Source organism: Ailuropoda melanoleuca, chromosome 17 (assembly GCF_002007445.2).
Source record: "Ailuropoda melanoleuca isolate Jingjing chromosome 17, ASM200744v2, whole genome shotgun sequence".
Taxonomy (NCBI): Eukaryota; Metazoa; Chordata; class Mammalia; order Carnivora; family Ursidae; genus Ailuropoda; species Ailuropoda melanoleuca.
Window position 1 is genome coordinate 17,047,329 of NC_048234.1, and position 27,412 is coordinate 17,074,740.

Below are 27,412 nucleotides of genomic sequence, written 5' to 3' on the forward strand. Positions count from 1 at the left end.
CAAAGGCCGCACACCAAGGGCTTGAGGACTGGGAGCCATCCCTCTAAGAGGCAGCTGGATTCTGGAAGGCTCCCGAAGAGTAGGACTCTGGAAGCCCAAAGGACGGTATTGGAGACAGTAGGTTTTAGGGCCTGAGACCCATAGGTATTTTGAGCAGAGGGTTCAATCCTTAACACCCCAAACACCCCCAAATACAATCTGGTGCCCGTGTCACCTACACAGAAAAGCGGCTCTCGTTTTGCCAAAATATTACCCGGTAACTATAAAATTCTGTAGTTTTTCCTTTTGCGACAAATGTACAATTATTCTTTAATATAAGAACACAATGCCGTTGCTGTTTTGATAAAGCCCAATAATGCTGACGGACACAGACGTTAATATTTAACTCAGTGGGTAGACGGAGAAATAGCGGCATGATTAAATATTAAAGAGCGTCTGCCTGCCAGGATTTCTGGACCCCAGATCAGAGCGATTACAGGACCTATCACCAAAGAGAGAGTTGTGGTCAAGGGAGGGAAAGGGTCAACGGCCAGGCCAGCTAGGGACAAGCCCACATCACACATAACCATCTGCTGCTGAGCACATCACCCGCGAGTGACACCCCACTGTTCCGGTCCACCGACAGAGCTCTCTGCAAGGTGTGGCCAGGAAAGTGACACTCAGTGACAAGCCAAGTTTTTGACAGCCAGATGAGAGAAAAAAAAGGACTAAGGAAAACCATCTACTTTTTATTGAACACAACATGAACTTGAAATGATGTTCTAAATCACAGAAATGAGTCAAGAAAATCTGAGCCTTCTTTGGACCACTATCACAGCCCTTCTGGTCCCAGATCGCTGGGCACTTTCCCCTCACTCTCATGCAGAAGTCCATAATCTCAGAAGTCACAACGGGAAGATGTCTTTGCTTTCGGATACACTCCAGTGACTTAATCAGAACTTGCAGGAAATTCAATGGCGCTCAATCAGCAACCGACTATGCGTCCGTGAGGAGAGACAAGTCATTCAGCACACGCTTAATATTTTCCCCATTAACATAATTATTTCCCATGCAGTGAAAATGAAGTGACATTTGAATGTGTCGCAGACAGAACAAGACGGCCCTGAAATCTTTAAAGGACTGTGAAAACAGGGGCCAGCACTTTACTTGCAAATCGTCCTGCATGAAATGAACGGCACAAGTTTGTCAGAAAACAGAGCGTGCGCCTCACCAAGATCAAATCAGCAGAGCCGAACGTGGACTTTAATAAGACCCTTCCACAGGAGGCCACTCAACTGAGCCCCGGCCATAAATCTGCAGCGTCTGCCACAAAGGTGATGATGACGGCCACCCCCCGGCACGGTGGGCATCCACAGACGGCGAGTCCACGCTTGCCTCTTTCAAGGTGTTTCAAAGGGAGACTGAGAGCTCAATTTCCCAAAGCAAAAAAATGAAAATTTCAGTGATTTTAAAAATTTAAAGTCTATGTGCTTTCCAAGAGCAAGGAGGCCACGGTGCTGAGTGTGGGAATGCACAGAACAGGCAGTCACCCAACATGCCAAGTGTTGCTTTCCTGCAACAAAGCACAGCTGTACTGTTCGGAGGTTAGCGGGCACCCCCACAGCCCATAAGGAAGGAGGTACAGGTCCCAGAAAAGTGGGGCTTCTCCAGTGCTGCCAGACTCAGCCCTGGATACAGCCTCAGAGAGCAGTCTGGTTTGATAAAATACAAAATAAAGCCAGTTCAAATCTGTTCAGAGAGCTGTAAAGGTCTCCACATACCACACTGAATCCCACAGCTATGTCCCACACACTTCCTATCTGTTCCCTCCCCAGGCGAGGCTATCAACTCAGACGTACCCCCGAGCCCCTCCACTTCTAGTCACTTTTCCTGGCCAGGGGTTAGAAGAGCAAGACGGGGGGCTGTGTTCACCTCCTTTCTTTACCAAAACCAGGTGCAAACGCTGGGGGCAGGAAACAGAGCAGGCTGCACTTCGCTCCGAATCCACGGGGCCCAAGCCGTTTTGACAGCCCAACCCCGGCAGCACCACCTTCTTCGGGAGTTAGATCAACAGGCCAGGCCACGTGCTGGACGATCTTACAAGCACACCCGCTCCAGGCCTCCTGTTGGCCTCATGAGGCCTTGGGCCCCAGTCACTGAGTGGGCTCATTTCCCAACGTCCACACTGTATTCTAAGACTACAGCGTCACCTGACAGAATTGGCATGGAAAGTTGGCTTCTAAAATCAACATGCAACGATTTATTCAGTTCAAAGAGAACGGGGTAAGAGAAAAATTTCCAAGTTTTCTTTTCACCAATTTTATTTATATTTGGTAATTTTCACTCAGAGAATCTATCAATTCCTTTTTCAGTCTGAGATTTATGTATGTGTGGATGTATTGTATAATCCCTTAGAAACTTTATTTGGTATAACTTCACATTTTTGGTATGTAGAAATAATTTTATTTTGTATTGCAGCACAGTAGACATACAATATTATTTCCTAGAATGTGCAATATATAAATTATTCACATAAAAAAGAACAGAAAGCCTCATATGCAGGAAATATTTAAAAATGTGTACCTAATTTTGAATCTGTTTTTGACAGTATACACTACGAGCTTTATAAATCTGAATGAATATGACAAGATGCACATTTGAACAAAGTACACAGATGGGTTCCAGATGCTTAATTCACTATACAGAGAACTTGCTCTTCACTTTGGTCATGGGGATTCCAGGCGCTGAGGCATATGTGGATCTGAAAGATACTTCCAGAAGTACATTTATTACACTGGCATTTGAAAGATTTCTGTGTCTTCTATTCTCCTTTATAGCGAGGGGACCTTTTCTCTTTAAAAGCAAGAAGACCTTCAAGCCTGTCTTTTGTTGGAATAGTCTAGAGAAACAAAACATTATGTCACCTATACCAAAAAGTAAAAACAACTATAAAAGTTTAACAAGCTTTATTAAAAAAACCAACTAGAAGGCAATCTAAAATTTTGAAATCTACTCATCATTTGACCAATTCTAATTATGTGACCAAATTTACATTCTAATTCCAAATACAATTTTCCCTCCATTTCAAATGTACTTAAAAAACCAACAGACTTTATTTTTTAGACAATTTTAGGTTTACAAAACACTGAGCAGCAAGTTCAGAGTTCCCATCGAGTCCCTCAAGCTCCCAAGGCTCTCCCCATTATTAACATCTTGCATCAGGGCAGTATACATTTGTTACAACTGATGAACCAATATCGATACACTGTTATTAAGTAAAGCCCACAGTCCACACAGGGTTCACTGTGTTGTATGTATCATGGATTTTGACAAATGCATAATGTCATGTATCCACCACCAGAGTGTCCTACAGAATAGCTTCCCTGCCCTAAGCATCCTTTATGATCCATCTACTCATCCCTGCCCGTTGCTGCCTTTTCCAGAATGTCAGATAGTTGGAATCCTATAGTACACAACCTTTTCAGATAGAAATCCTTCACTTAGCTGTATGCACCCGAGGTTCTTTCGTGTCTTTTTTGTGGCAGGATAGCTTATTTATTTTTATCGCTGAACAAAACTCCACGGTATGGATGTGCCTTAGTTTCTCCATTCACGATACATCTTGGTTGCTTCAAAGTTTGGCAGTTATGAATAAAGCTCCTAAAACACCATGTGCAGACTTTTGGGTAGACATACGTTTTCAACACACTTGGGTAAATACACAGAGGTACAACTGCTGGATCACGTGCTAAGATTATGCTTAGCTTTGCAGGAAATGGGCAAATTCGTATCTTGTTTGTATTTGCATTTCTTAATGACATATGATGTGGAGCACATTTCCTTTGCTTACTTGCCATCTGTGTGTCTACTTTGGTGAGGTGTCTGTTCAGATCTTCCACCCACTTTTTAATGGGTGTTTTCTTATTGTTGAGTTTGCAAGTCCCCTGTCTGTTTTAAATACAGGTCCTTTATCAGATGTATACTGCAAAGATCCCTTCCCTGCCTGTGCCTTCTCTTTTCATCCTGTTCACAATGTCTTTCGCAGAGTGGAAGTTGTTAATTTTAATGAAGTGAAACATCAGTTTTTTTCTTTCATAGATTATACTTTTGGTGTTATATCTTAAAGAAGTCATTGCCCAACCCAAGGACGTCTACGTTTTCTAGGTGATCTTCAAGAAGTTTCATAGCTTTTCATTTTACATTAGGTCTGTGGCACAGTTTGAGTTAATTTTTGTGTGGGGTATAACATCAGTGTTTAAGTTCACTTATTTGTTGCTGAATGCCCAGAGGCTTCAGTACTACTTGTTTCGAAGACCATCTTTTCCCCACTGAATTGCCTCTGCTCCTTTGTCAGAGGCCAGTTTATTTTCTGTGAGTCTACTTATATGACTATTGTATATGAATCTACTTCTGGGCTCCCTATTCTGTTCCACTGAGCCGGCTGTCTGTTCCTTTGTCAACCCCACACTGTTTTGATTACTGTAGCTTTACAGTAAGTCTTGGAGTTGGGTAGTGTCGATCCTCCAACTTTGTTCTTCGCATTACCGGATTGGCTAATCTAAGTCTTTAGACTTTCCATATGAACTTCAGAATTGGTTTGTCGATACAGATCAAGTAACATGCTGAGATTTTTACTGGGATTGTATTGACTCTCTAAATAAAACTGAGAAGAAATGACTTCTTAGTAATACTGAGTTATCCATGAACATGGAGATTATCTGTCCATTTACTTAGATCTCCATTTCTTTGACCAAAACTGTAGTTTTCCTTCTGTAAATCTTGTACATTTTTTTTAGATTTATACTTAGGCGTTCTGTATTTTTTGTACTAATGAAAATCATGTTATGCTTTTAATTTCAAATTCCCATTCTTCACTGCTGCATACAGGGAAGCAACTGACTTTTCTTTATTAACCTTGTATCATGCAACCTTGTTCTAACTGCTTCTTAGTGTTTTTTTGTTGTTGATTCTTTGAGATTTTCTACATGGACAACACATCTTCTATGAAGTTTTATTTCTTCCTTCCCAATCTGTACATCTTTTATCTCTTTGTCTTATTACATTAGCTAATATGTCTAGTAGATGTTGAAAAGGAGAAGTGAGAGAGGATGTCCTTGCTCTGTTCTTGGCCATTAAGTGTGATGCTAGCTGTACGTTCTTTTATAGAAGTTCTTATCAGGTAAGGAACCTCCCATCACAGTTCACTGAGTTTTTATTACAAATGGGTGTTGGATTTTGTCAAATGCTTTTTTGGGATCTATTGATAGGATCATGTGATTTCTCTGTTTAATCTGTTGGTGTGATGGATTACTGTGCTTTCTGAGTGTCAAACCTGGCTTGCATAGCTACCAAAACAATCCATTTGGTTCTTCTTATACATTGTATACATATATTTTATGCACATCAGACAACCTGAAATTGTTTCTACACATTCTTTTTATACATTGTTGGATCTGACTTGCTAATATTTTAATGAGAATTTTTACATCCTCATTTGTGATAGATAATGGTCTGTGATTTTCCTTTCTTATAATGTGGGGTTTTGGTAGCAGGATAATACCGACCCAGAATGAGTTAGGAAGGGTTCCTTCTGCTTCTGCTTTCTGGAAAAGATCACTAAAAGTTGATATGTTTTCTTCCTTAAATGTTTGGTAGAATTCACCAGAGAAACCATTTGAGCCTGGAGCTTCCTATTTTGGAAGTTTATTAATTACTGATTTAACTTCTTTAATAAACGTAGGGTTATTCAGATTATCTATTTGTCCTTATATGAGTTTTGGTATGCTGTGTTTTCTAGGAATTGGTCCATGTCGTCTAGGTTATCAAATGTGTAGGCAGAGTTGTTCACAGCATCCCTTTATCATTCTCTCAATGTCCATGGGATCATTAGGGATGGCCTTTCTTGCATTTTGGATATTGGTGATTTATATCTTCTCTTTTCCATGGTTAGCATGCCTCAAAGTCTGTCAACTTCATTGATCTTTACAAAGAGCCAATTTTTTGGTTTTGTTTTGTTGGTTTTTTTTCTTTTGTTTTTCTATTTCCAATTTCATTGGTTTCTGTTCTAAAGCTTATTTTTCTTTTTCTTCTGCTGACTTTGAGTTCTATTTGCTCTCCTTTTTCTACTTTCCTGAAGTGGAAACTCATTACTGATTTTAGATCTTTCTTCTCTCATATATGCATTCAATGCTAAAATGCTGTTCTCTCTAAGCAGTGCCTTCAATAAATTCCTACAAATTTTGATAGTTGTATTTTCATTTTGATTTAATTCAAAATATTTGATTCCTATTAAGACTTGTTCTTTGACACATGTGTTATTTAAAAGTACGTTGTTTAATCTTCATTAAAAAGATTAATCCCACCATTAATAGGTGGAATTTCCCAGCTATCTTTCTGTTATGATTCCTAGTTTAAGTCCACTGGGGTCTGACAAAATGTTTCTTATGATTACTGTTCCTTCCCATTTCATAAGGTGTGATTTATGGCCAAACATACTTTTAAAATTTTTCTTTGGACTCTAAGGCTGTCCATTTGTAAGAAGTGTGTAATTTACTTCATTCATGGCATGTGCTCATCAACAACAGGTGGCAATTTAAACACACAGACCAGGCACAGAGGAACACTCTAGCTGTCCCTCCTAATTCATGACACTGCCATGCTTAAATGGGAGCTCAAGTAGTTTCCAATTCTCACAAAAGGTAGAACAAAATTTTTTTGCTACTTTGGATGCCCTAAATGAAGTTACATCTTTCAGACAACAAGGAAGGAAAGGAAAAAGGGAGACTTATTCCTCTATACAAAGTCCTACTAATTTGTGTACAAAACAGAAAGCTGTATACACTGAATTAGGGAACTTTCACTGGGCAAGAGGGAGGGCTCAGAACCAATGAGTCTCAAATACTGATATTCCCCAGCAGGCCCACATTCACCCCACTGTTTTCCTCCCACCCGTCTACACTGGAGAGAGGGTTCAAATCGACACCCATAACATACAACATGAGCCAGAGAGACAGCTACAGCATGAATGGTACTAACTTAATAAGGACTTTTAAAAATTATTTAGACAAGAGACATTAATATATGGAAGAGAATCAGTGATAAGAGCTGGTAATAGTCAAATAGCAAAAACAACTAATTTCAACCTATTTGAATGATTTTAGAAGAGGTATGAGTGTAATCTTGCTCAGAGATATGTAATTCATTTGACTTATATAGAAAGTTGATGTAATTTCTAGGAAGTATCCTCGCCGAATTTGTAGTTGCATTACGTACCTGAGCATAACAAGCTTCTTCTATGGCTAATCCTGTTACTAAATCAACCTGGGGATAAAAACATAATTAAATTTCAGCAGGAATTACTTTTTAAAATATGGAACACTCAATATCAATTTAAACTAGTAACGCTTCTCCAAAAGCAAATCGGAAGCAAGAGAAGTCTGGAACCAGGCTGCCTGGGTTCAAATTCGGCCTCTACCATGTGGGAGCTGTGTAACCTTGGCTAAGGTAGTTACACTCTGTGCCTCAGAGAGGCACATCCGGACGAGAGACTAGCTGTATTATCTACCAAATGGGGGTAATCTAGACAAAGCCTTTATAAAGCACCTATATATGGCCTGGCACGTGGTATGGATCATATAAGGCGTTTGCTGTTGGTATTGTTACAATTATGCAAGAATTTTTAAAAACTATTCAACTGCTTTGTAAATTTTTAAAACTATGTTTATTGCTAACAAATTCAATCTCTTTTTATTGCTACAAAGATATGAAGATATGGTGGCCTCTGAGTCTGAAAGGAAGAAGTATCTTTCTTCAAAATTCCATAATTTACCCAAAACATAACTGGAGTAATGAAAGCCCAATGTACACAGGCGCCTGCATTGCCCATGAAGATATGGTGGCCTCTGAGTCTGAAAGGAAGAAGTATCTTTCTTCAAAATTCCATAATTTACCCAAAACATAACTGGAGTAATGAAAGCCCAATGTACACAGGCGCCTGCATTGCTCCCTTGCCCTGACTACTTCCCTCCTGGCCTGGGGCCCCCACTTCTTCGAAGTCAATTGCCCAGGGTAACCCCAGGACACCCTAAAAACTTACCTCGTTAATGTGGGCTCCCTGCACAAAGCACACTGAGAAGTAAAGGTGGAGAGAGCCTGGCTCAGCTTTGAGCCTGGAAGTTCTCCTGAGAATGTTTTTTTATAATGTAAAACTGGTGTTGGGAATTCACAGAATGACCTTTTCTTTTGCTTTTCTATAAACTACTAGCCAAAAAAACTATTAGTTGAATGGCAAAAACAGTGAGCTGCAGGACATCAGTGAAATTCCCGAGTTCTGTGATTAAGATACTGAATCAACAACAGCTTAAGCAGAATGAAATCAGTAATGTAGTTAAAAACAAAAGACAAACCGAAAAATAACCTTCAGTAGCTTGCAGTAATAGTAGCATTGAAACAGCTGGATTTTAGAACATTAAAAAATATATTAAAATTAAATTAAATCCCCACTACCTCCTCCAACAACAAACTCAAGTATTAAGGCACTCACCTCCATCCCTTGATTAATTGCTAATTTTGCCACTCTCATTGCAACAGGTCCCTAAAATTCAATTAAATAGATTTTAATTACCATTTATGCAAATTAAGTTGTACATCTCAGTAAAATTCAGAAATTCACATTGCTGGAACTATGGCAAAGTAGCAACAAAAACTGTAAGGCAGTTAATGGGAAACTTCTCCAGGCCTTGCAAGGTCTAAAACTCTACTGCGCTGGCAACTCTGCATGCTTGCAGGTCAGCAGGGGGCAAGTGCCCAGGAGTGGGCTGACCATTCTCCAGCAAATCTCCCTAGAATTGAAGTAGAGAAAAGGAGATGATGTGCTTGGTGCGATACCACACCGGTGAGTGGCCCGACAGGAGCCCGGGCTGGCATAAGGCGAACACTCCTGTCAGCATCTGTTTCAGACACTGGCTCTGCACCTGTCCTCTGTGGGCTTCCAGAACGAAGCACAATGATGATGTACGGGTAAAGATGTGCCCTCCAGCCAGTGCTCCCACACCACACAAAAGCTCACAGCCCAGAGAAGTCCTTCAGGATGTGCGAGGGTCACAGAGGAAAGAACTGGGTGTCCTCTGGGAGAAAAACATGACTTCTGTCGTCTTTAAAAACCACAATGCTCCAGATGGAATTTAATTGTTTGATCACATTTTAAATTCCTAAAAACTCTTTATGGGTCATGAGTTAGAATTCAATGGTATCTTTTCAAGTGTCTTTTGGATTAAAATGCAAAATAGGGGGCGCCTGGGTGGCACAGCGGTTAAGCGTCTGCCNCTCTCAATAACAAAAACAACAGAGGACTCCAATGAATGAATGAATAAACGCCTGATGGCATGAAAAATGCCATTTTTCCCATGCAGGGGCTTCAATTATCAGCTTTAACCCATCTACATTCNCAAAATAGGCTCTCAATAACAAAAACAACAGAGGACTCCAATGAATGAATGAATAAATGCCTGATGGCATGAAAAATGCCATTTTTCCCATGCAGGGGCTTCAATTATCAGCTTTAACCCATCTACATTCTCTTCCTAAGTCAGAGGCTTATTAGAAATCTTGTTCAGAGGCCACAGGTTTTCGAGGCTCAGACAAATATCTTTGTTAGAATTCTTGAAATGGGATCCAGAGGTGTGGAACACACACTAAAACCGTGTTTTCAAGATCGGGCTTTTTTTGTTTTGTTTTTTTAAACAGAGTGCTCCTCTCAGTGAGAGTCTCCTCTATTCCCTTGTATCCGCCAGCAGACCCAGACAAGATGCTTGTCCAACTGTGTGTGCACAAATCCCCAGCCTCTCGTGAAAATGTAGCAGTCTGAGACCTGCTCCTGAGGGATGCCTGGCTGCACTGGGCAGCAAGGCTTACAAAACTGGAAAAACAGGAAAATGGAAATGCTAGTACAAGCAATGCTTATTTAACTGGCCTCTTTCAAAATATAAAACCAACACATCTTCTTCTGGACCAACATTTTTTTGTCGAACAGGAAAATGGAAGTAACATCCAATACAGAAATCAGATGGAAATACGAATTTTCTGGACGTTTTCTAATACCTGGAAGAGTAATCATTCCATGACAGAAACTAGAAATAAAAGACTATCGCCCCCCAAATTCTGTTCTGTAACTTTTGCATATTGTACAGTCACACATCTTCTGAACCATTCAGCATCTCCCTTGCCCTGGGGGAAAAGTTTAGGGGTTAATGTTCTCAGAGGCATGTCCTCCAGCCAAAAGGGATGGGCAGTAGGGACACCTGGCTCACCCCTTGGAGGAGTGCTGCTGGCTCTCAGGTGGCAGGTGGGGAGGCGTGGGCACTGAGGGCCACAGGAGAAAGAGCGCTGAAGCACAGAGGTGCCCAGGGGTGCAGCTCTGCAGCAGGGAGCTGAGCACTCCTGTTCAAAGACCAGAAGAGGCTGTGGTTGTCAGAACTGGAAGGATGCCACGACTTTTCTTAAACACACCCCTTGTTTCAATGCAGACCTGCACTGGTCTTAGAGTTCTAAGTCAAAGGAAGTCATTAAGCCAATATTTAGTTAAACTACTGCTTCTCCTGATACTTGTACCTTTAACCTCTGTTTAGGGAGATGTTACTGTAACATTTTGGGGAAATATTAATACCAAAGTTTCAGTGAGAGTCTCTTTGTTTTTCCTTAAAACGCTAAAAATCTTTTCTATTTGCTCTATCGATTCAGAGCACAGGGCTCTGTGTTATTTACATGGGGAGCATGTAAGAGCCATGTCCTAAGAGCATATAGCTAGCTAAGTGAGAAGGACTGAAGTCTCAACAGCAGGCAGGGTAGTTCTAGAAACCGACTCCACAGTGAGACCCCGCCTGTCAGCGATCAGGGAACAGGTGAGTCCCAGCGACCCGGGCTCTTGTCTGAACACTGGGAACTCCAACACCTTCTGAAACCTTCTGAAACTGCATGCAAAGCTCTGAACAAATGTGGAGAGCATAAGCATTTTTCTAGAAAGAGGTTTCATGAGATTCCCAGAAGGATCCGTAGCCCCCGAACAGGTTACGAGTCCTGTTAGCATCGAACAGTGGATTTCGAGAGGAAGTAACTCTGATTCCAGTACTGGTGAGGGAGTAACAAAATCTGAAACTTCACTAGGGATAAAGACAAATCACTCGTTACCTGCATAGCCAAAGTCCTCTAATCTGTGAATTCAGAAGAAAGGAATATCTGGAAAATACACTGAAAAGAGAGAACAAAGAAGCCCCTGGAACAGGCCCCATGACGCACGACTGCTAACATTGCTCGTAAGAACTGTCATTTGTGAGTAAATGCACAGCGTATTCCAGACTTGAAAGTTTCAATGTGGGGAAGAATACTGTGCACAAAGGAGTGCTGACATCACCATAAAAACGAACACAAGGAGGGGAGCTTGGGATCCTGGGATCGAGTCCCGCGTCGAGCTCCCTGCTCCACAGAGCGTCTGCTTCTTTCTCTCTCACTCCCTCCTTCTCTCCCCCCTCCCTGCTCATGCTCTCTCAAATAAAAAAAACAAAAACCAAGAGACGAGCCCAAGGAGACACACCACGGCTGCTGCGCAGACAGGTCACCTCAAACCCAGCTGTGGCACGAGAGCCCATGCTGGGGTAACCGCCTCTGGCCTCCCCAGCACCATGTCTCCGTGGGTTTCAGCTTGGGGCTGACTCAACGTGACAGCCCATCCCTGGCTGTTTCTCTCCACGTGCACAGCTCAGGTCAGGAGGCTCAGACGGCTAACGATGCTCGTCCCCAGGAAACTGTCTCACGTGCCAATGTGGGCGTCATGTATTATCAGAGCCTGGCTACAGCATGGGCCTCAGACCATCTTTCAATCTTCAATTCTAATTCTGAAGGCCCTTCATGTTAATCTAATTTACTGTTTCCGGTTGTAGGGCTACCACGGACTTTTCTGCTTGGAAAACAAGACAAGCACATCATAGGTATGTGAGACTGTTCTGTCAATTGCTACAAAGCTATTTAAACAGAGAAAAAAGGAAATATAATTAGCAATACCTGAGGTAAAAACTCTCTTGCGAGGTCCAAGGCCTTGCAGTAGGCAGCATCCCCCTCCTGGTTCTGTTCTAGAACATGGCTGATCAAGCCCACGGCTTTGGCTTCTTGGCCATCGAGCACACGTGCAGAGAAGATGAGCTCTTTGGCCAGGGACATGCCGATTGCGCGTGGCAGGCGCTGTGTTCCCCCTGCAGAGAGAATGCAGGGAATGCAGGCAATGATTTCATACCTTTCAGTCTTAACATTTCAATGTTTCACTTCTTGGGGGCCAGAAGTTTTTATGCCAAGATTACTAACTGGAAAACCACTTCAAAGCAGAATCTAATTAGTTTATCAAATTAACACTACCCAAGGTGTCTGGGTGGCTCAGTCAGTTAAGTGTCTGCCTTCAGGTCGGGTTATGATCCCAGGGTCTTGGGATGGAGCCCCCCATGTCGGACTCGCTGCTCAGGGAGTCTGAGTCAGAGTCTGCTCCTCCCTCTCCCTGTGCCTACACCCTTGCTCCTGCTTTCTCTCTCTCTCTCATCTCTCTATCAAATAAATACATAAAATCTTTAAAAAAAACTAATACTACCCAAAAAAGAACATGAGCATCTTCTGTAACTGTTAAGGGATTCTGGCACTGTTTATTCCTTGCAACACAGCTGGTGTGTTCTTGAATCGAATCTACAATCATGACCACATCAGGGGTACATATGACGCACGGCAGTGGGCAAGCAGCACCATCCCTCAGCCCGTTCACCAGAGGGATGACCGGTCCTTACAGCTGGGCACCTCGCTTTCAGTTTAGATAAAACTTGTGAGAGCCTGAGACATTCAACTCACCATGTGCTTTTTAAAGAATCACTGATAGTAAATGAACTGTACACTAATTTTAATTTAATAAAAAGGAAATCAGGTAATTACTGGTGAAAACATGTTCTGTCCTGGAGGCGCGTATGCTTTTAGCACCAGCACGAATCACCCATCTCCCCTCCCCTCCATTACGTTCTAGCAACAAGGCCAGGATCTCCTTAAAAAGAAAGCTAGACCAAAGCAGGTAATATTATTTGGAAGCCTCCATTTCTACCAACAAGAACATGGAAGTGGCTGCAACGTTAGGGTTCATCTAAATCTCATCCTCAGGGACGGCTGCTGGGCCAGGAGGCAGGGGAGCAGTGACTGGTGGGCTGCAGAGAGAGCACACGGACGGCCTGCCATCTGAACACTCACCATGTTCTGTTTGGCCCACAAAGTTTAGATTTTTTTTTTTTTCTGTATGAGTTACCAACATTTAAAAAGTGGGTGAACGATTTCACCCAAAACTCATTTCCACCTGGAAGGCCCCTGCACATGCAAGGGCTCTAGCTGGCCACACCCACACCTCCCCCTTCCTGCAGGGCTTGAGATGGACAAGCTCTGCTTTCTGTTCAACAACTTGAAAAGGAAAGCAAAATCTTCTCTTATCCACGTCTCAATCCAAAGTGGCAAAGTGAAAAATAAAGATCACAAGTTCCAGAAAGCATATTTCCCTTCAGTAATGAAGTATATCCCTACATTTTCAACACATGAAGCACGCCTGCATTAGAGGAACACAGCTTAAGATGCTATTATTAAGCAACTATGTTAAGAACCACGAGCAGTTATTTAGGAAATGGGGGTGATCTGAAAAAACAAACAGACACACGCAAACCTCAATGAATTGGAAAGGACTGCTATTTTCAATAGGGACTGGGTTTGAACATCAATGAGCACTGCTTCTGCAAAATACAGTTTATTAAGTGCCCAAGCAGTGAGAGGTGGTGAATTTGTAAGTGTTTTACTTGATTTGGCAGAAAACGTGTGTCTGAAAAAAAAATGAAGCACTGACAAATTTAAATCAAACTATAAACAGTAATGTTGCTCAGTGTAGTAAAGACAGGTCTGAGAACTTGTGGGACGAGATACAGGGGAAAAGACAAGTTATTTATGGTGTTCCCAATGGCAGCTGATTAGGACAGAGATATAAATACAACCCAGAGAGCTCTATTTCCTCCTGGAGCTGATGAGAATTTTCATGAGATGGAAGAACTCAGGGAGATGGTATTCATGATTAGCACAACATTAGGAAATGATTCTCTTTTGTGTTCCGTGAAAAGTTTGATGTAGATTGGCCAAAATTAGCAAATGTGACCCTCAACGATCCTTGTTAGCGTCAGACTTTCTACTCAACTGGAACCATGAAGTATTGCAGGTCCGTACAGCTCACGCCCATTCATCCCATCATTTCATCCTCAGCATTGTCCTCCAGGAATGAGGATTTTGTAGAAACTACAGAAAGCAACAGCGATGAAACAAAGACCATGAAACACATCCACTCCCTGAGCTGATCAGCATCTAAGTCAAGCCCCGCTTGGTGAAATGGATGCGTACCAGAGTGGTCTACTGGAGGACAGGACCGAAGTGAGGGCTGCTGAAGAGAGCTTTCTGTTTTTGTTGGAAAACAACACATCAGAGGATCTAGGAAAATTCTCACCTTGGCTCACCAGCTAACACTGAAGACTCGGCCTGTGGGCTGACATCACAAGCCATCCACCTAGGAACCTCACGTTAAGTGGGCCATACGGTACTCGTCCTTTTGTGTGTGGTTTACTGCACGAGGCATCTTATCCTCCAGGTTCATCCTACTGTAGGGCGTCAGCATTTCCTTCCTTCGTAAGGCTGGATAACATTCTTCCACTGTATGAAGACCGAGTTTCATCTAGTCACTGACCTGGGGATGGTCCCTTGGGTGGCTCCCATCTTTCAGCTATTAGAAATACTGCCATGCACATGTGTGTACAAGTATCTCTTTGAGACCCTGCTTTCTGTTCTTTTGGGTAGATACCCAGAGGTGCAGTTGTTAGGTCATACAGAAAATCTGTTGTGGTTTTTTTTTTTTTTTTTTTGAGAAATAGCCATACTTTTTCCTACTAGCTGTACCATTTTACATTCTTATCAACAGGGCACAAGGATTCCAGTTTCTCCACATTCTCACGAACATGTGCTCTTCTCAGAGATGTTTTATTTTGGTGGGGTGGGGGAGGAAGATTTGATGGCAACCATCCTAATGGGTGTGAAGTGGTATCTCACTGTGGTTTTTATTTCCCTGACAACTAGTCATGCTGAACTTCTTTTCATTTGCTTATTGGCCATTTGTGTATCTTCTCCAGAGAAACATCTATTTAAGTCCTCTGCCCATTTTTTAATTGGGTTGCTTTTTGGCATTGAGTTGTAAGGGTTCTGCATATATTCCAGATAATAATCGCTGATCAGATACACGATTTGCAAACCCTCTCATTCCGTGGACTGCCTTTTCACTCTGCTGAGTGTCCTCTGAAGCATGAAAGTTTTTCATTTTGATGAAATCCATTTTTTTTCTTATGTTGCCTGTGCTTTTGGTGTCATATCCAAGAAATCATTGCCAAATCCAATGTCATAAAGTTTTTCTACTGTTTTCTTCTAAGTCTTTGTAGTTTCAACCCTTACATTAAGGTCTTTGATCCATTTTGAGCTAATTTTTATCTATGGTGTAAGGTAAGGATCCAATTTCATTCTCCTGCATGTGGAAGTCAGTTTTCCCAACGCTGTTTGTTGAAAGGGGCAGTCTTAAATAGTCACACAAATATATTATTTAATTCACTCTTTCCTATTGAAATCTTATCTTTAGGAAACCTGTTTGGTGAGAAATTATCTGGCCCATTTTCCCCTGCTGCAATCAGTCTGCAGAAATCAAAGACCGATGGCAGAACTAGAAGTGACTGCCCACTACTCCCTCGGCTAATAAACTTTGTCATTTCCAACTTTATGAAAAGGATGTGCCCTGTTCGGTTTGCCTGGCTCAGTTAACACTGGTAGTGTGAACAAGAGCCATCAGAATGGAAGTTACTGAGCCACAGGGCGTTATGATACAAAAACCACACACAATCGATGAGCCATCTCAGATTTCTACCTGTAGCACATGGTCACCCTAAATAGAAAATATTTTTATGTCAACATTCTACTCCAGTTTGGAAGTGCTTCTGTTTGTGAACTACTTTCTAATTACAAAATTAAACAAAACATGAGTGCACCTTAGGGGAGTCAAGGCTCAGCACAGCACCGGACCCCGCAACCAGAGAGACAAGATGTGTGGCAGAGACCTGCCACGAGGGCAAAGGCATCAGATTTTCAGTTCCAAGTGCAAAGAGAAATACTGGAGAGAATTTATTTCAATTCACCTTTCATTAATTTCTGAATATTAAATTCCAATACCAGTTTAGCGGTAGGTCAAAACAAAGACGCCATGTCGCAGTGGTCAGCTGCTTTTCTTACACCAGGTTCATCGACTAGATCCCACAACCAGCTCACTTCCCATAGGATTTGAGTTTAGGATTGTAAAATGCACCTCTAGACCCAGTCTCGGGAACTGACGTGATTAAACATGGGACTGAACAGAAGGCTGTCCCCAGTGGAACTACAACCGCTCCACCCTGACAGCAGTCGTGACACATCCAAGCTCACGGAGCTCTACGAGCCTCTACTCAGAACCTCCAGCACCGTCCGTCCCAACACCGACCCCTGACTCCTGCTCACGTCCTGCTCTAAGGCTCGGAGAGCTTTAATCACTTAAAGCTAGGTTGCAGAAACAGGGTTCAAACTTACTTCTGCCTGATTCTTATCTACTATGTGGTAAGAAAGTACAAAGAGCAACTTATGAAATGAACTGATGGCTTATTTTAGAAAATAAAAGGTGTTGTATCTATTATCAGTACGTAATACTGTACACAGGCATATACACATACCAAACAGCCCAGAAAGCTGTCTCTGTGAGTCAGATGATAGCTATTTTTCTTTCATTTTTTTCATTCATACAGCCTTGCTGTATTTCTAAAATATTCTGCAAGGTATAGGTAATATGACACCTATAATAGTGTAATTTCCAAGATGACCACACATGTGTTCACTCATTCAACAAGTACTTATTGTAACTTCCTGCCCTGGGCACATAGGTAACAGCTGTGAAATAAACAAAGCCCCTGCCTTCTGGATCTTACACTATTGTTGGGAAGCCCACAGCAAGCAAATTCATCCTGTCAAACAGTAGAACGGTAGAGTGTTGGGGTGTGAGATGCACAGCTTAGCATGGCCGGGGAGGGGCCCTGAGGAGAGGACCCTGGAGCCAAGACCAGGAGGAAGTGGGGAGTGCACCAGCGCAGAGGTCTTCTGGAGACCATGTCTGACCCACAGAGGAGCACAGGGAGACCAGACAGCTAGAGCACAGAGTCGGGATATGCAAGTGGCAGCAAAGACAGCCCAAGAGGAGAAGAGCCAGACCCAGTGCCCCTGGAGGGCCCCAGGGCTTACTCTGAGGGTGACAGGAAGCCACTGAGCATCTGAGGGCATCCTCTGAAAGGAGTGGTGTGGGATCACCCTTCTGTAGTGAAGATATGGGCTTGAGGACAAGGGTATGGTCATGATGAGCTAAGACGGAGAAGGTAGGTACATTCACACTACTTGTGGTAGGGCTCCAACAGGCTTGGAAAGAAATTTCAAAACAAGTTCCCAAATGCTTTCAACATCTGCCATGTTTTGGCTGCCCCATTCAAATCCTTGCTTTTGGAGACCCCCTACTGGTATGCAGCCTGGGACAGTAGAAAATCCCTCCAATGGAGGCTAGGGGGCCAGACCTTCCTTCTCTCTGTCCTAGCACAGCTGGGCAGGCATCCAAGTGGGGTCTGGTCCAGAGGATGTGATTTCTCAGCACCAGGCGTTCTGAATGGGCGGTCTTGTGATATGAAGACTTCGTGGACTTACAGGCAACGCAGGGGCAGTGAGGGGCAGACCTGATAACCCTTGTGCTTATACTCTGATCCCTGCCACACTCTGCCAATCAGTGTGGGCTACCTGATTCCAGGGCTTTTACGTTCTGGTTTGTGTTCTAAGCCTTGTTCTCTAGTCATCTACTGATTCTGGGAACCTTACAATAAGCGTCCTTTTCTTTTAGGATAGCCAGAGTCAATTTCTATCATATGTTTCCCAAGTCATGAAGGACACAATAACGTAACTAGTAGTTTTGTTTTCCTCTTTCTCAAAAATAGGGGAAGCCAAATGGGAGTTTATCTGTTGTATTTTTTGCAAATAAGATCCATTGTTCAATCTCAAATGTATTGCTTTAGTGACCTACTATGTGCCAGATGCTGTCCCAGGTGCTGAACAAACAGTGGTGAACCAGACAGATTCCCAACCTTAAAAAGCTTACATCTTAGAAGCAGAGAGGAAAGAAAAGGGGCAATAAACAAGCGCAGGGACAAGACAGAACAAGTGTCATGGAGAGAATTTAATGAGGGCAGGGGAGCAGCTTGTGAGATAAGCACAAGATGTCTAATTTAGATTGAGTGGCTAGGGAGCGCCTGTTGGATAAAAGTGAAATCCGTGTCTGAAAGCTAACAAGGCGGCCACACAAAGATCAGGGAGGACACCCAGTGATGACACCAGCCACGTGAAGGCCCTACGGTACAGCCAGGCTCAGCACATTCGAGGAAGAGGTAGGAGGCCACTGTAGGAACACAAGGGGAGGAATGTGACAGGAGTGCAAGGAACGGGGTTGGATAGGCAGCGTTCAGATCATACACACGCAGTACAGGTTTACATCTTACTCTATGGATGATGCAAACATGACGGAGGGCTCTGAGCAGAAGGTGACATAATCTGATTTGCATTTTAAGAGATGTTTTTTAAGCTTGGCAGAGAACAGATTACAGGGGCACGACCAAAGCAGGGTGCCCAGCAGGAGGCTATTGGTGTCCTCCAAGTGCCATATGATGGCGGCTCGGATGGAACAAGGACAGCATAGAGGGGTGGGGCAGGGGAATTTGGTGTAAGCATCCAAAACTAATGAAAAAGACATGGGGAGAAAGGGAAATCAATCTATAACCTGGTTTTCTGACTGGAGCACAGGAGAACTCAGTGACACCAGGGAGACAGGAAGCGGTGGGGTATGCTCAGGCCCTGTTAAGTGTAAGTCTTTGACGTACACAAGTGGAGCGGTCAAGAATGTGACCGGATATGCTGTCTAATGCTTATTAACGATCGCTATCACACCGATGGCATTTAGAGCCAGGGCCTGCATGAGATCACCTCGGGAGACTGGTTAGAATAGAAAGGAGCAGAGAGCACTGGCAAGACCTGGGAGATGCCCAGTGCCGTGAGGGAAGTAGCAGAAATGCAGGAGGAAGGTGGGGCTCAGCTGCAGGCAACCACTTTTGGATGTCTACCCCCAAGGCTGACCCCAGCCTTTTCCAATGAAGCTTGCAGGGGTCTTCTGGGAAAGTCTGTCCTCTTGGGAATCAAGGCATCCAGGAATAAACAGGTATTCTCCCAGGATACAGTCATGTCCATGTGTAACACCCAGAGCAAGGATAGCCACACCTGACCATGATGGAAGCCAGCAAGGGCAGAGTCTCCCAACTAAAGATGGCACATTGCAAAGACATCACTGGGCTGCCGAACTTAGCAATGCCCACACTGCCTTACTTTGCAACTTCCTGTGATGATTACTTGGCACTTTCTTAGTGTTTCAGCTCCCTGAAGTAGGGTTTCCTGTTATTAGTACCAAGAACGCCTGTGAGGGTGAAGGAGGGTGACCAAGGAGGGTGACCTGAACACGGTCTGGGGAGTGGGAAGCAAACATGTAAAGGAAGTGTGGTGGGACTGCCAGGCAAAGTGGATTACACATTCGAGATCTGTGGTCACAAGACCAGTTAGCATGGTCTTCTGCTCCTTCCCAGCAACTGGTGGCCATCTGGCCGCAGGCTCGGGAAGACAGATGAGCTAGAAAAGTACACGAAGAGAGACGCATATTAGGACCAGCAAGAGGTGACAGCGACTGAGTAGACACCGTGTAATGATACCAGGTGAGTGGTCCTGAGCACTTCCTGTCTGACAACTAACTCATGGCAGCCTCCCGACTCCCCTGGGAGGCTGGTGTGAAGGGAGGTAAGGTTACTTATAAGGAAGTCATTGTGATGAAGGACCATGAAACTGAAGCTGGGTGACAGAGTAGGGCGTGCTGAGCGGGAAAGCGTCTACGAACCTGATGATTCAGTGAGGTCCAAGAAGGACTGGACAGACTGACACACAGGAAATCTCAATTCAGAATGCAGTGGTCGGTGATGGCGTGCAAGTCACGGGCATAACCCTGGCGGCGCGGGATGGGAAAGAGGACAAGATGCACGTGGTGCAATCACAGACAGAGAACTCACATGCGTGCTGGGGATGGGAGGGGATTATGTACCTAAGATGCCGATTATCACAGCTCCTCGAACAGGCTTTCTGTGTTTTAAAACCTGTGGAATAGCAAATATTGGGATATTGGAAATCCACCATTCTAAATGGGAAAAACAGTAATACTTTCTTGGTCCATCCAAAAGCTCCAACTAATTTCCCCAAATATCAATAAAATGGCTTAAAAAAAACCTCTTAAACTGCCAGGTAACAGTTTACCTGATTTCTGCATAATATTTAACATTTCTAAATACCAATTACCTAATTATTTAACACATAATGAATTCACTGGGGGAGTATGTTTGGTTGCAGAAAACAGATCTATCAGGTATGAATTATATTTCCTCTTCAAGACATTAAACATAAAATGAAAATAAACAAATAAATAATTTTAAAACTGCTAGTAAACAGTCAATGCAAAGTCCAGTGGTGAGAGGAGGGAGAACAGTGAGCGCCTGCTGCCACCTGATGAAGGGTGGAGGTCAGCGACCAGGTGCTGGGAAAGGCACGGAACTGCAAGTACCCAGGCTTGCGGACACCCGAATCTAGCACGCTCTTGGCACTCACGTCCTGGAAGCAGGTAGCTCTGAACCACTGTCAAAAGCCACAGACAAAAGTAACAGAAGGCAAACACTCACAATGGATGTCCGTCTTATTGCTTTTCCTTGTGATCTATCAATAACACAAAAATGAGTTCGTAACTGCAGTTTTTACACAGTTGATTCTTTTCCTTCAATAACTGATTTTCAAAATAACAAGGCGGTTCCTAGCATCCTCCAAAGGTGATAAGTAAGTTTCTAGTCTCTGAGACTTTAACGTATCTGGTGCATTAGAATCCACAGCAGGTTTCACCCGTACTGATGGTGGAACTAACCCATCCTTGGCCAGTGGGAAGGAACCTGGATTGGCTCTAGAGTCCTTCTGATATGACCTCAGTACTCTTTGATAACTTCTTGTGGCCTAGGGTCACAAAATGTTCCAAGCTCATCTTGTACATCTCCTCCCCAGACACTGAATCAGCCACTTTTCCAGAGCCCTGGTTCCTTTCCATGGGCTGCATTTAAAAATCTGACACTTCTGCTGGTATCGCGACCCAGCATACTTACAACAGCCATGACTTCAAATGCATATTCTGTATATTCTCTCCATGATTTTGTGCTGAGTTTCAGGGCTCCTTTCTCCCAACAGATGATGAGCATGGAGGACGACCGCCAACAAGTGTGCGTGGGGAGCGAGTCCTTCGGCAGTCAGGACTTCGCTATGTGATGCTACCACATCTTGAACCTTGCCACTGTCCATCCTAGTAAATACAGCCTCTTTCGCAGGACCTACAATTTTATTACTCTGATTTAACCACTTCCTTGAAACCTTAGAAGTCAACCACAAAACTTGGGGCAGTTTTCTCAAGGTTGTCTAAAGATCACAAATGGCTGCCCTCAAAAGTCAGAGCCCAAGTTCCTTGTGTTCCTCCTTTGCTGTTCTCGACCTGCACACTCTGTCCTCCAGGTTATCTCCTGGTCCAAAAAGGCTGCTGAAGCCTCGTCATCATGTTTGCAAACCAGGCGGAAGGCAGGGCAGGGGACCACTGTGTTTGCAGAGGCACTGGCTCAACCCTCAATGACAACTCTACTTTCACCTCACTGGCGGGAACTGGGTCCCATGCAGTGGCGGGAGGCGGGAAAGGTCACCTCCTTGCTCAAGTGTTTTGCCACCAGCATAGGGAATAAAACCGGGGCACCGGGGCTCTTATTACTAAGGGGAAAACGAAAACAGGTAGGCAATTAGCAGTTGCCACTCCAAGTGGCAAAACTGTATTAACCACGTAACAAAATGTTTTCGTGTTTACCTATTATTTGGATAGAATGAAAATATATTTGAAATGTTATATTCCTATTCAAAATTTTCCACCATTTAACATCTATTATTTTAAGAAGGCATAAAGAATTTTCTCCCCCTGTATAATCTCTTCTGGGACTATACCACTTAAAGTAGCAACTTCTAGCTAAGCAATGGCTTAAACACAGCAAGCCTGTTTTTGCCAGCAAAGGCAAGAGGTGAACATTTTCACACTATCTAATGATCTCCCCCACTGCTCTGTATTCACTGCGGCCTCATGGGCATGCTAGCTTCCAATACCGTGGGGAGATGCTGGTCCCAACCTGGGACTGCCACCCTTGTTACCCCAAACCAAAGTCCTAAACTGAAAGTCTAAAATAAACCAAACACAGATGCCACCTTCCTTTTATTACATTTACATTATTTAAACAGTTTAAAGCAAGCTTTATTTGGGGCGCCTGGGTGGCACAATGGTTAAGTGTCTGCCTTCTGCTCAGGGCATGATCCTGGCGTTATGGGATCGAGCCCCACATCAGGCTCCTCCGCTATGAGCCTGCTTCTTCCTCTCCTACTGGCCCTGCTTGTGTTCCCTCTTTCGCTGGCTGTCTCTATTTCTGTCAAATAAATAAATAAAATCTTAAAAAAAAAAAGCAAGCTTTATTTGACATTTCACAATCAATTATAATGTAATACATAAATAACTACCATAGCTCATGGATTACAAATTATGTTTTAGTAATATTTACAAAGTAGAAAATGCCAAGCTTTTCTGTTTTTGTTTTTTAAGTTTCTTTCTTAGCCTTTATCTGTTCCCTTCTCTTACAACTTCATGAAATAGAAGCTACCGTAATAGAGGGGGATGCTTCTAACACCCGCCAAGTTGGAAGTTATGTAGCTACCACATCAAGGGTATTTGCTGCTATAAGAGAAAGGATCTCTGACTCCTAGAAGTTAAGTATCACCTTTGAATATGTCTAAAATCCCCTCTCATAAAAAGAAAGCCAATTAAGATTACTTTTTCCTTGAATGGTGGAAGAAATATTGCAGGAAAATGTTAGTTTTGGATTATAATGCCTGTTGCAACTGATCGCTATGTAACTCTGTCAGAGGGCTTTAGGCAAAAGCTTTCTTGATAGATATGGCCTAGATGTTTACAAAACCGACTTCCTCTTGCTTTTATAATGAAAAAGCAAGGTCAAAGAGGAATGCGCTATGTGAACAAACATGGCATGTTTACTGGTCTCATGATAGATCATGTCACAATCATACAAAAACCATAAAAATATTTATCCTTCAATTTGTGACCAATGTTTGAAGTGTTGTAATACTTTCTGTTCCCTAAGGATTTTTAGCATGTTGTAAAGTAGTGAGAGAAAACACACACACACACATACACACACACACACACACACACACACACGCAGAGAGAGAGAGAAAGAAATAACACAGGGGTAAATGGGAAGAAGAACCTAACTAGCTAACCCCCAGCAGAACCTAACAGAAATACATCCGTTTGCGCTCTGTTTTATTCTAAAGGAGCATTGTTACCAAAAGCTAAAAACTTTTCAGAATTGGGGCAGAGGAAAAACAGTTGGGTATCAAAAATATTTTTCCAAAGGAAATTAAGCTGACTGGCAACAAATCAAAGCCTTTGTGATATAGTTTTCATTAATTTGCATTCTAGAAAGCTTTCTTCACTATTCTCCCACTATTCTCCCATTCACTGTTAGAGAAAAACAATGCCAAGGTTTTTATTCATTAAGAATAAAAAGTATTTCTTTTAAATGCTTATGTGTCATTTTTACAACAAATATTTGAAGCATTGTTACATTTATTTTAACTTTTGAAAAAAGATACTGTTATATACCAGATGAAAGATAAAATCTTACTTTTTAAAACCATTGTGAAGACTGCCATGGTGGACATCTGCCCATTTCAGATCGCCCCGTGTCCGCCACCATTCTGCACTGCACTGTCCCCCTGCTACTCTCTGCAGCTGCGGGGGCTCTGAACTCAGGTGTTGCCCTGAGGCAAGGGGTAGCTCCAAGGGGCTGCTGGAGACTTCCCCTAGATCTTCTCTCCCACCCCAGCACAGACAAGCAACAGGCAAGAGATCTCTCTCACAACCTGAATCGTGCATGGAGCAAGGGAAGAAGGAAGGAAGTGCTGGGGTTCACCAACTCAAGCACCGGATTTTAGGCAAGCCCGGCTAATGCTGTGCTGCCAGACAGAACTTTCTGTGATGGTGGAAACTGTGTGTCCGGACCATCCAGTTTGGGAGTCACTAATCACACGACGCTCCTCTGCACTTGAGACATGATGAGTGAGCTCAAGTTTTAACTTTAGTTCATCTAAATCAATCTAAATAGACATGTGGTCTGCAGCCACAGCACTGGACCATGCAGGTCAGAGTCTCCTGTCCCTTCCGCCTCCTGTGAGCTCCTTTTCGGTCGCAATGTTTGTTTCTGTTGCAAAACCAAAGAAACTCTGATAAGATCTACAGTTCGTTTTACCATGTACAACACCTTAGTAATACGGCTGAGGTGCAAGGTCTGCATGACCTCCCCACGGCTCACCCATCTGCCGGGAGGACAGGGCCTCGCACAAAGGGAGAGAGGAAGCAGCACATGCCCAGCGACAGACGTTGTGTTCTTCGGTCTCGCTAACCTCTGGCATGCCTGCATCCAGAGAAGGGAGACACCAGAAGCTACATGATTCACCTGCTCTTACACAAGAGCTGAGCCGTATGCAAGACAAGTGGGTGTCAACAGACCGGACTGGAATGAAGACCCTGCTAACAGCCGACGGCATAAACCTATCCCAAGTCTGCTTGGAGTCAAACAGTAATTGTTCAGAGAAAATAAAGCTCCTGGAAAGAAGTGATCCAATGGGCCCTTCTGTAACCTGACGTCCGTCTAGTGGTACACATTTATCAAACAAATTATTACTGCTGCAGTAGCAGAAATTTCCTACCTACGGTGACAATTTTATGCCATAATATGACACTACAACTGCTGTTACCTCTTTTCCATTTTGACCCCTAATTAATTATATGGATAATATATTTTATATATGTGATAAATGTAACTGGTTTAAAGTCTATGACTAGGCTGCATTTCCCCTCCTTTTTGAGATGACTTATATATACACAATTATGGTTGTCAAGTGAGTACGAATGCACGTATGTATATACACGACAGCCTTAAAGAAACTTCTTGATTAATTTTCTTTAATATAGTGATATTTACTAAAAATATGTCATGTTTACCCCCTGTAAGTCATATAATTCCTGAAATAATTTAATAGTTTGATATCTATAGATATCAGTAAATTCCACCTCTTTTTGAGATTTTATACTTAAAAAAATCTCAGAAACACTGGAAACAAACACTTAGAGAATACTACTCCCTAAGCCAAATGACCGGCAAGCATGGCAGAGCATGAAGCACGCAGTCTGTGCGTCAGGAAGAAATGGTTTCATCAGCTCCAAGGATTTCAGTAAGTACCACAGCAGTCATTTAGTGTGTGCTGCGAGTTACCTCAAAACTCAGTGGCTTAAAGCAGTTACTCTTTCACAGTTTCTGCGGGTCAGGAATCCAGGCACCACGTGGAAGCCACAGCTCTGTGTGCCCAGGCTGCCTCTCGCCTGCTTGCCTCTGCATCCCCTCCAGCAGCCACTCCACAGGGCTGCATCTTGACCAGGCACGTGGCTCCCCCAGGATGAGCGAGTCAAGAGAGGAGATGCGCAAGATGGACCTCGGAGGTGCTTTCCTGTGTTGCCTGCCACATTCTTTTGGCAGTTTCTATAGGCCCAGGCCTCAAGAGGGAAGGAGCCCCACATGGTGTGGACATTTAGAGGTTGCCAAGCACAGGACGAGGTCTGAGTGGACAGCCCCGATGTAAAAGCCACCCCTTCTTCTGCCCATCTGTCCTTTGCCAAAAGCAGTTTTTCCAGGGCATATTCACACAGTATTTTCCAAAACTTCAAAATCATCCACCAGTCTTACAAAATGAAGGAGGTGACAAACAGAACATGTTAACTATTATCTTTAAAAAGTAACAGAGGAGGGAAGATGGGGAGAGTATAATACGGAAGACGTTCCTTCTACAAAGCTCATCCCGTAACAAACACAGTCTTTGCCAACTATAATCAGAAGTAGAGTAAGTGACACCCACACTCCGGTGACGCTTCCAGTCTTTCTACAATGTACTAATTCAACTGTTATCAACAAAGAATGGACCCTCCTACCGGTGCTTCATAAAAACTGGACCTGACCCCTTCATTAAATGAGGGGTCCAAGAAGGGGCTAAAGACATAGGCATAAAATCCTCAATATGCACGTGTTTTCTCTCTGGATATCATAAAACATCTGGGTAAGCACAGACACTAGAGGATATTACTGATAAATGGAACAATATACACAATTATTTGACAAAATGACTAAATGATGGAGTGGACATGAAAATCTGAATACTTTGGTTTTCTTTATTTTCAAAAGCAGGTCACATGATAAAAATCTAAAGATTCTGGCACAGAGGAACCATTATTAATAAATAACCACCATTTACTGAGAACTTATTATGTACTGTGTCATTTAACACCTTATTTCTTCTAATTTTTCTAAGAATCCTATGGGGCTGCTACTACCATCGTCATTTAACAAATCAGAGGATGGAAGGCTCAGAGACGTCCCCTGTGCCCACTAGGTAAAGCAGTGGATGAACGAGGGGAGTCTGACTCTGAGGCCCACCCCCTCTCCTAACGGCAAACCACCTCCCTCTAGAAGACAGAAGAGGCATGGCTCCTCAAATGGTACCCTTTGATAGAGCAAGGTCTTCGTGGGAGCTGACGCAGGAATGTAACTGGATAATCGGAACAAAGGAAAAGTGAATTATCAGTAGTAGGGCTTCAAAACAGGAGCACACAGTGGTGGATCCCCCCCAGCAATGTGCTGCTGCGGAGAAATGTACTTCAGCGCAAGGCCCACCCGACAGAGGGCGCTCGTGCGTGCCTCCCATTCTGACCTTGCATCTTCCCCCTCCAAGTCCGTGATCCGGACGCAGGCCCACCTCTAACTCACCCTACATCCTATGGTTCTTAGGGCCGTCACTGCAGGGAAAGGCCAGAGGCACAGAAGTGCTGGGGCTGAGCACCAGGCACAAATCCCACGAGCAGGGTGCAGGGCCAGAGCGGCCGGCTCTTCACTCTGGCACTTTCTGAGGTCTCCTGTGTGGAACAGCCCATGTTTTTACTTACTTTTTAAAAAATTGTGAACAGAAA

At 43.4% G+C, this 27,412-nt stretch overlaps 1 protein-coding gene and 1 long non-coding RNA gene across 23 annotated transcripts in view; one reads left to right on the forward strand and one right to left on the reverse strand.

The window, feature by feature from the left end:
* The window catches only part of AUH (AU RNA binding methylglutaconyl-CoA hydratase), a 397,505-nt gene that overhangs the window by 217,712 nt on the left and 152,381 nt on the right, over window positions 1–27,412 (reverse strand). For 12 of the 22 annotated variants that reach the window (XM_034646772.1, XM_034646771.1, XM_034646766.1 and 9 more), the window contains 3 exons: window positions 12,034–12,221; window positions 8,522–8,572; window positions 7,252–7,299 (listed from right to left, as the gene is read on the reverse strand). The exons of 1 other annotated variant lie outside the window; for it this stretch is intronic. In XM_034646772.1, coding sequence (XP_034502663.1) covers window positions 7,252–7,299; window positions 8,522–8,572; window positions 12,034–12,221 — 287 coding nt within the window. Of the gene's footprint in view, window positions 1–15; window positions 2,879–7,251; window positions 7,300–8,519; window positions 8,573–12,033; window positions 12,222–14,527; window positions 14,731–20,305; window positions 20,358–27,212; window positions 27,359–27,412 lie in introns of those variants that run through there. 9 more of the 22 variants (XM_034646773.1, XM_034646767.1, XR_004621634.1 and 6 more) reach the window with 8 other exon arrangements.
* On the forward strand, window positions 19,652–21,629 carry LOC117796925. Its single transcript, XR_004621637.1, has 2 exons — window positions 19,652–19,925; window positions 21,484–21,629. It is a non-coding gene; the product is annotated as an uncharacterized LOC117796925 (long non-coding RNA).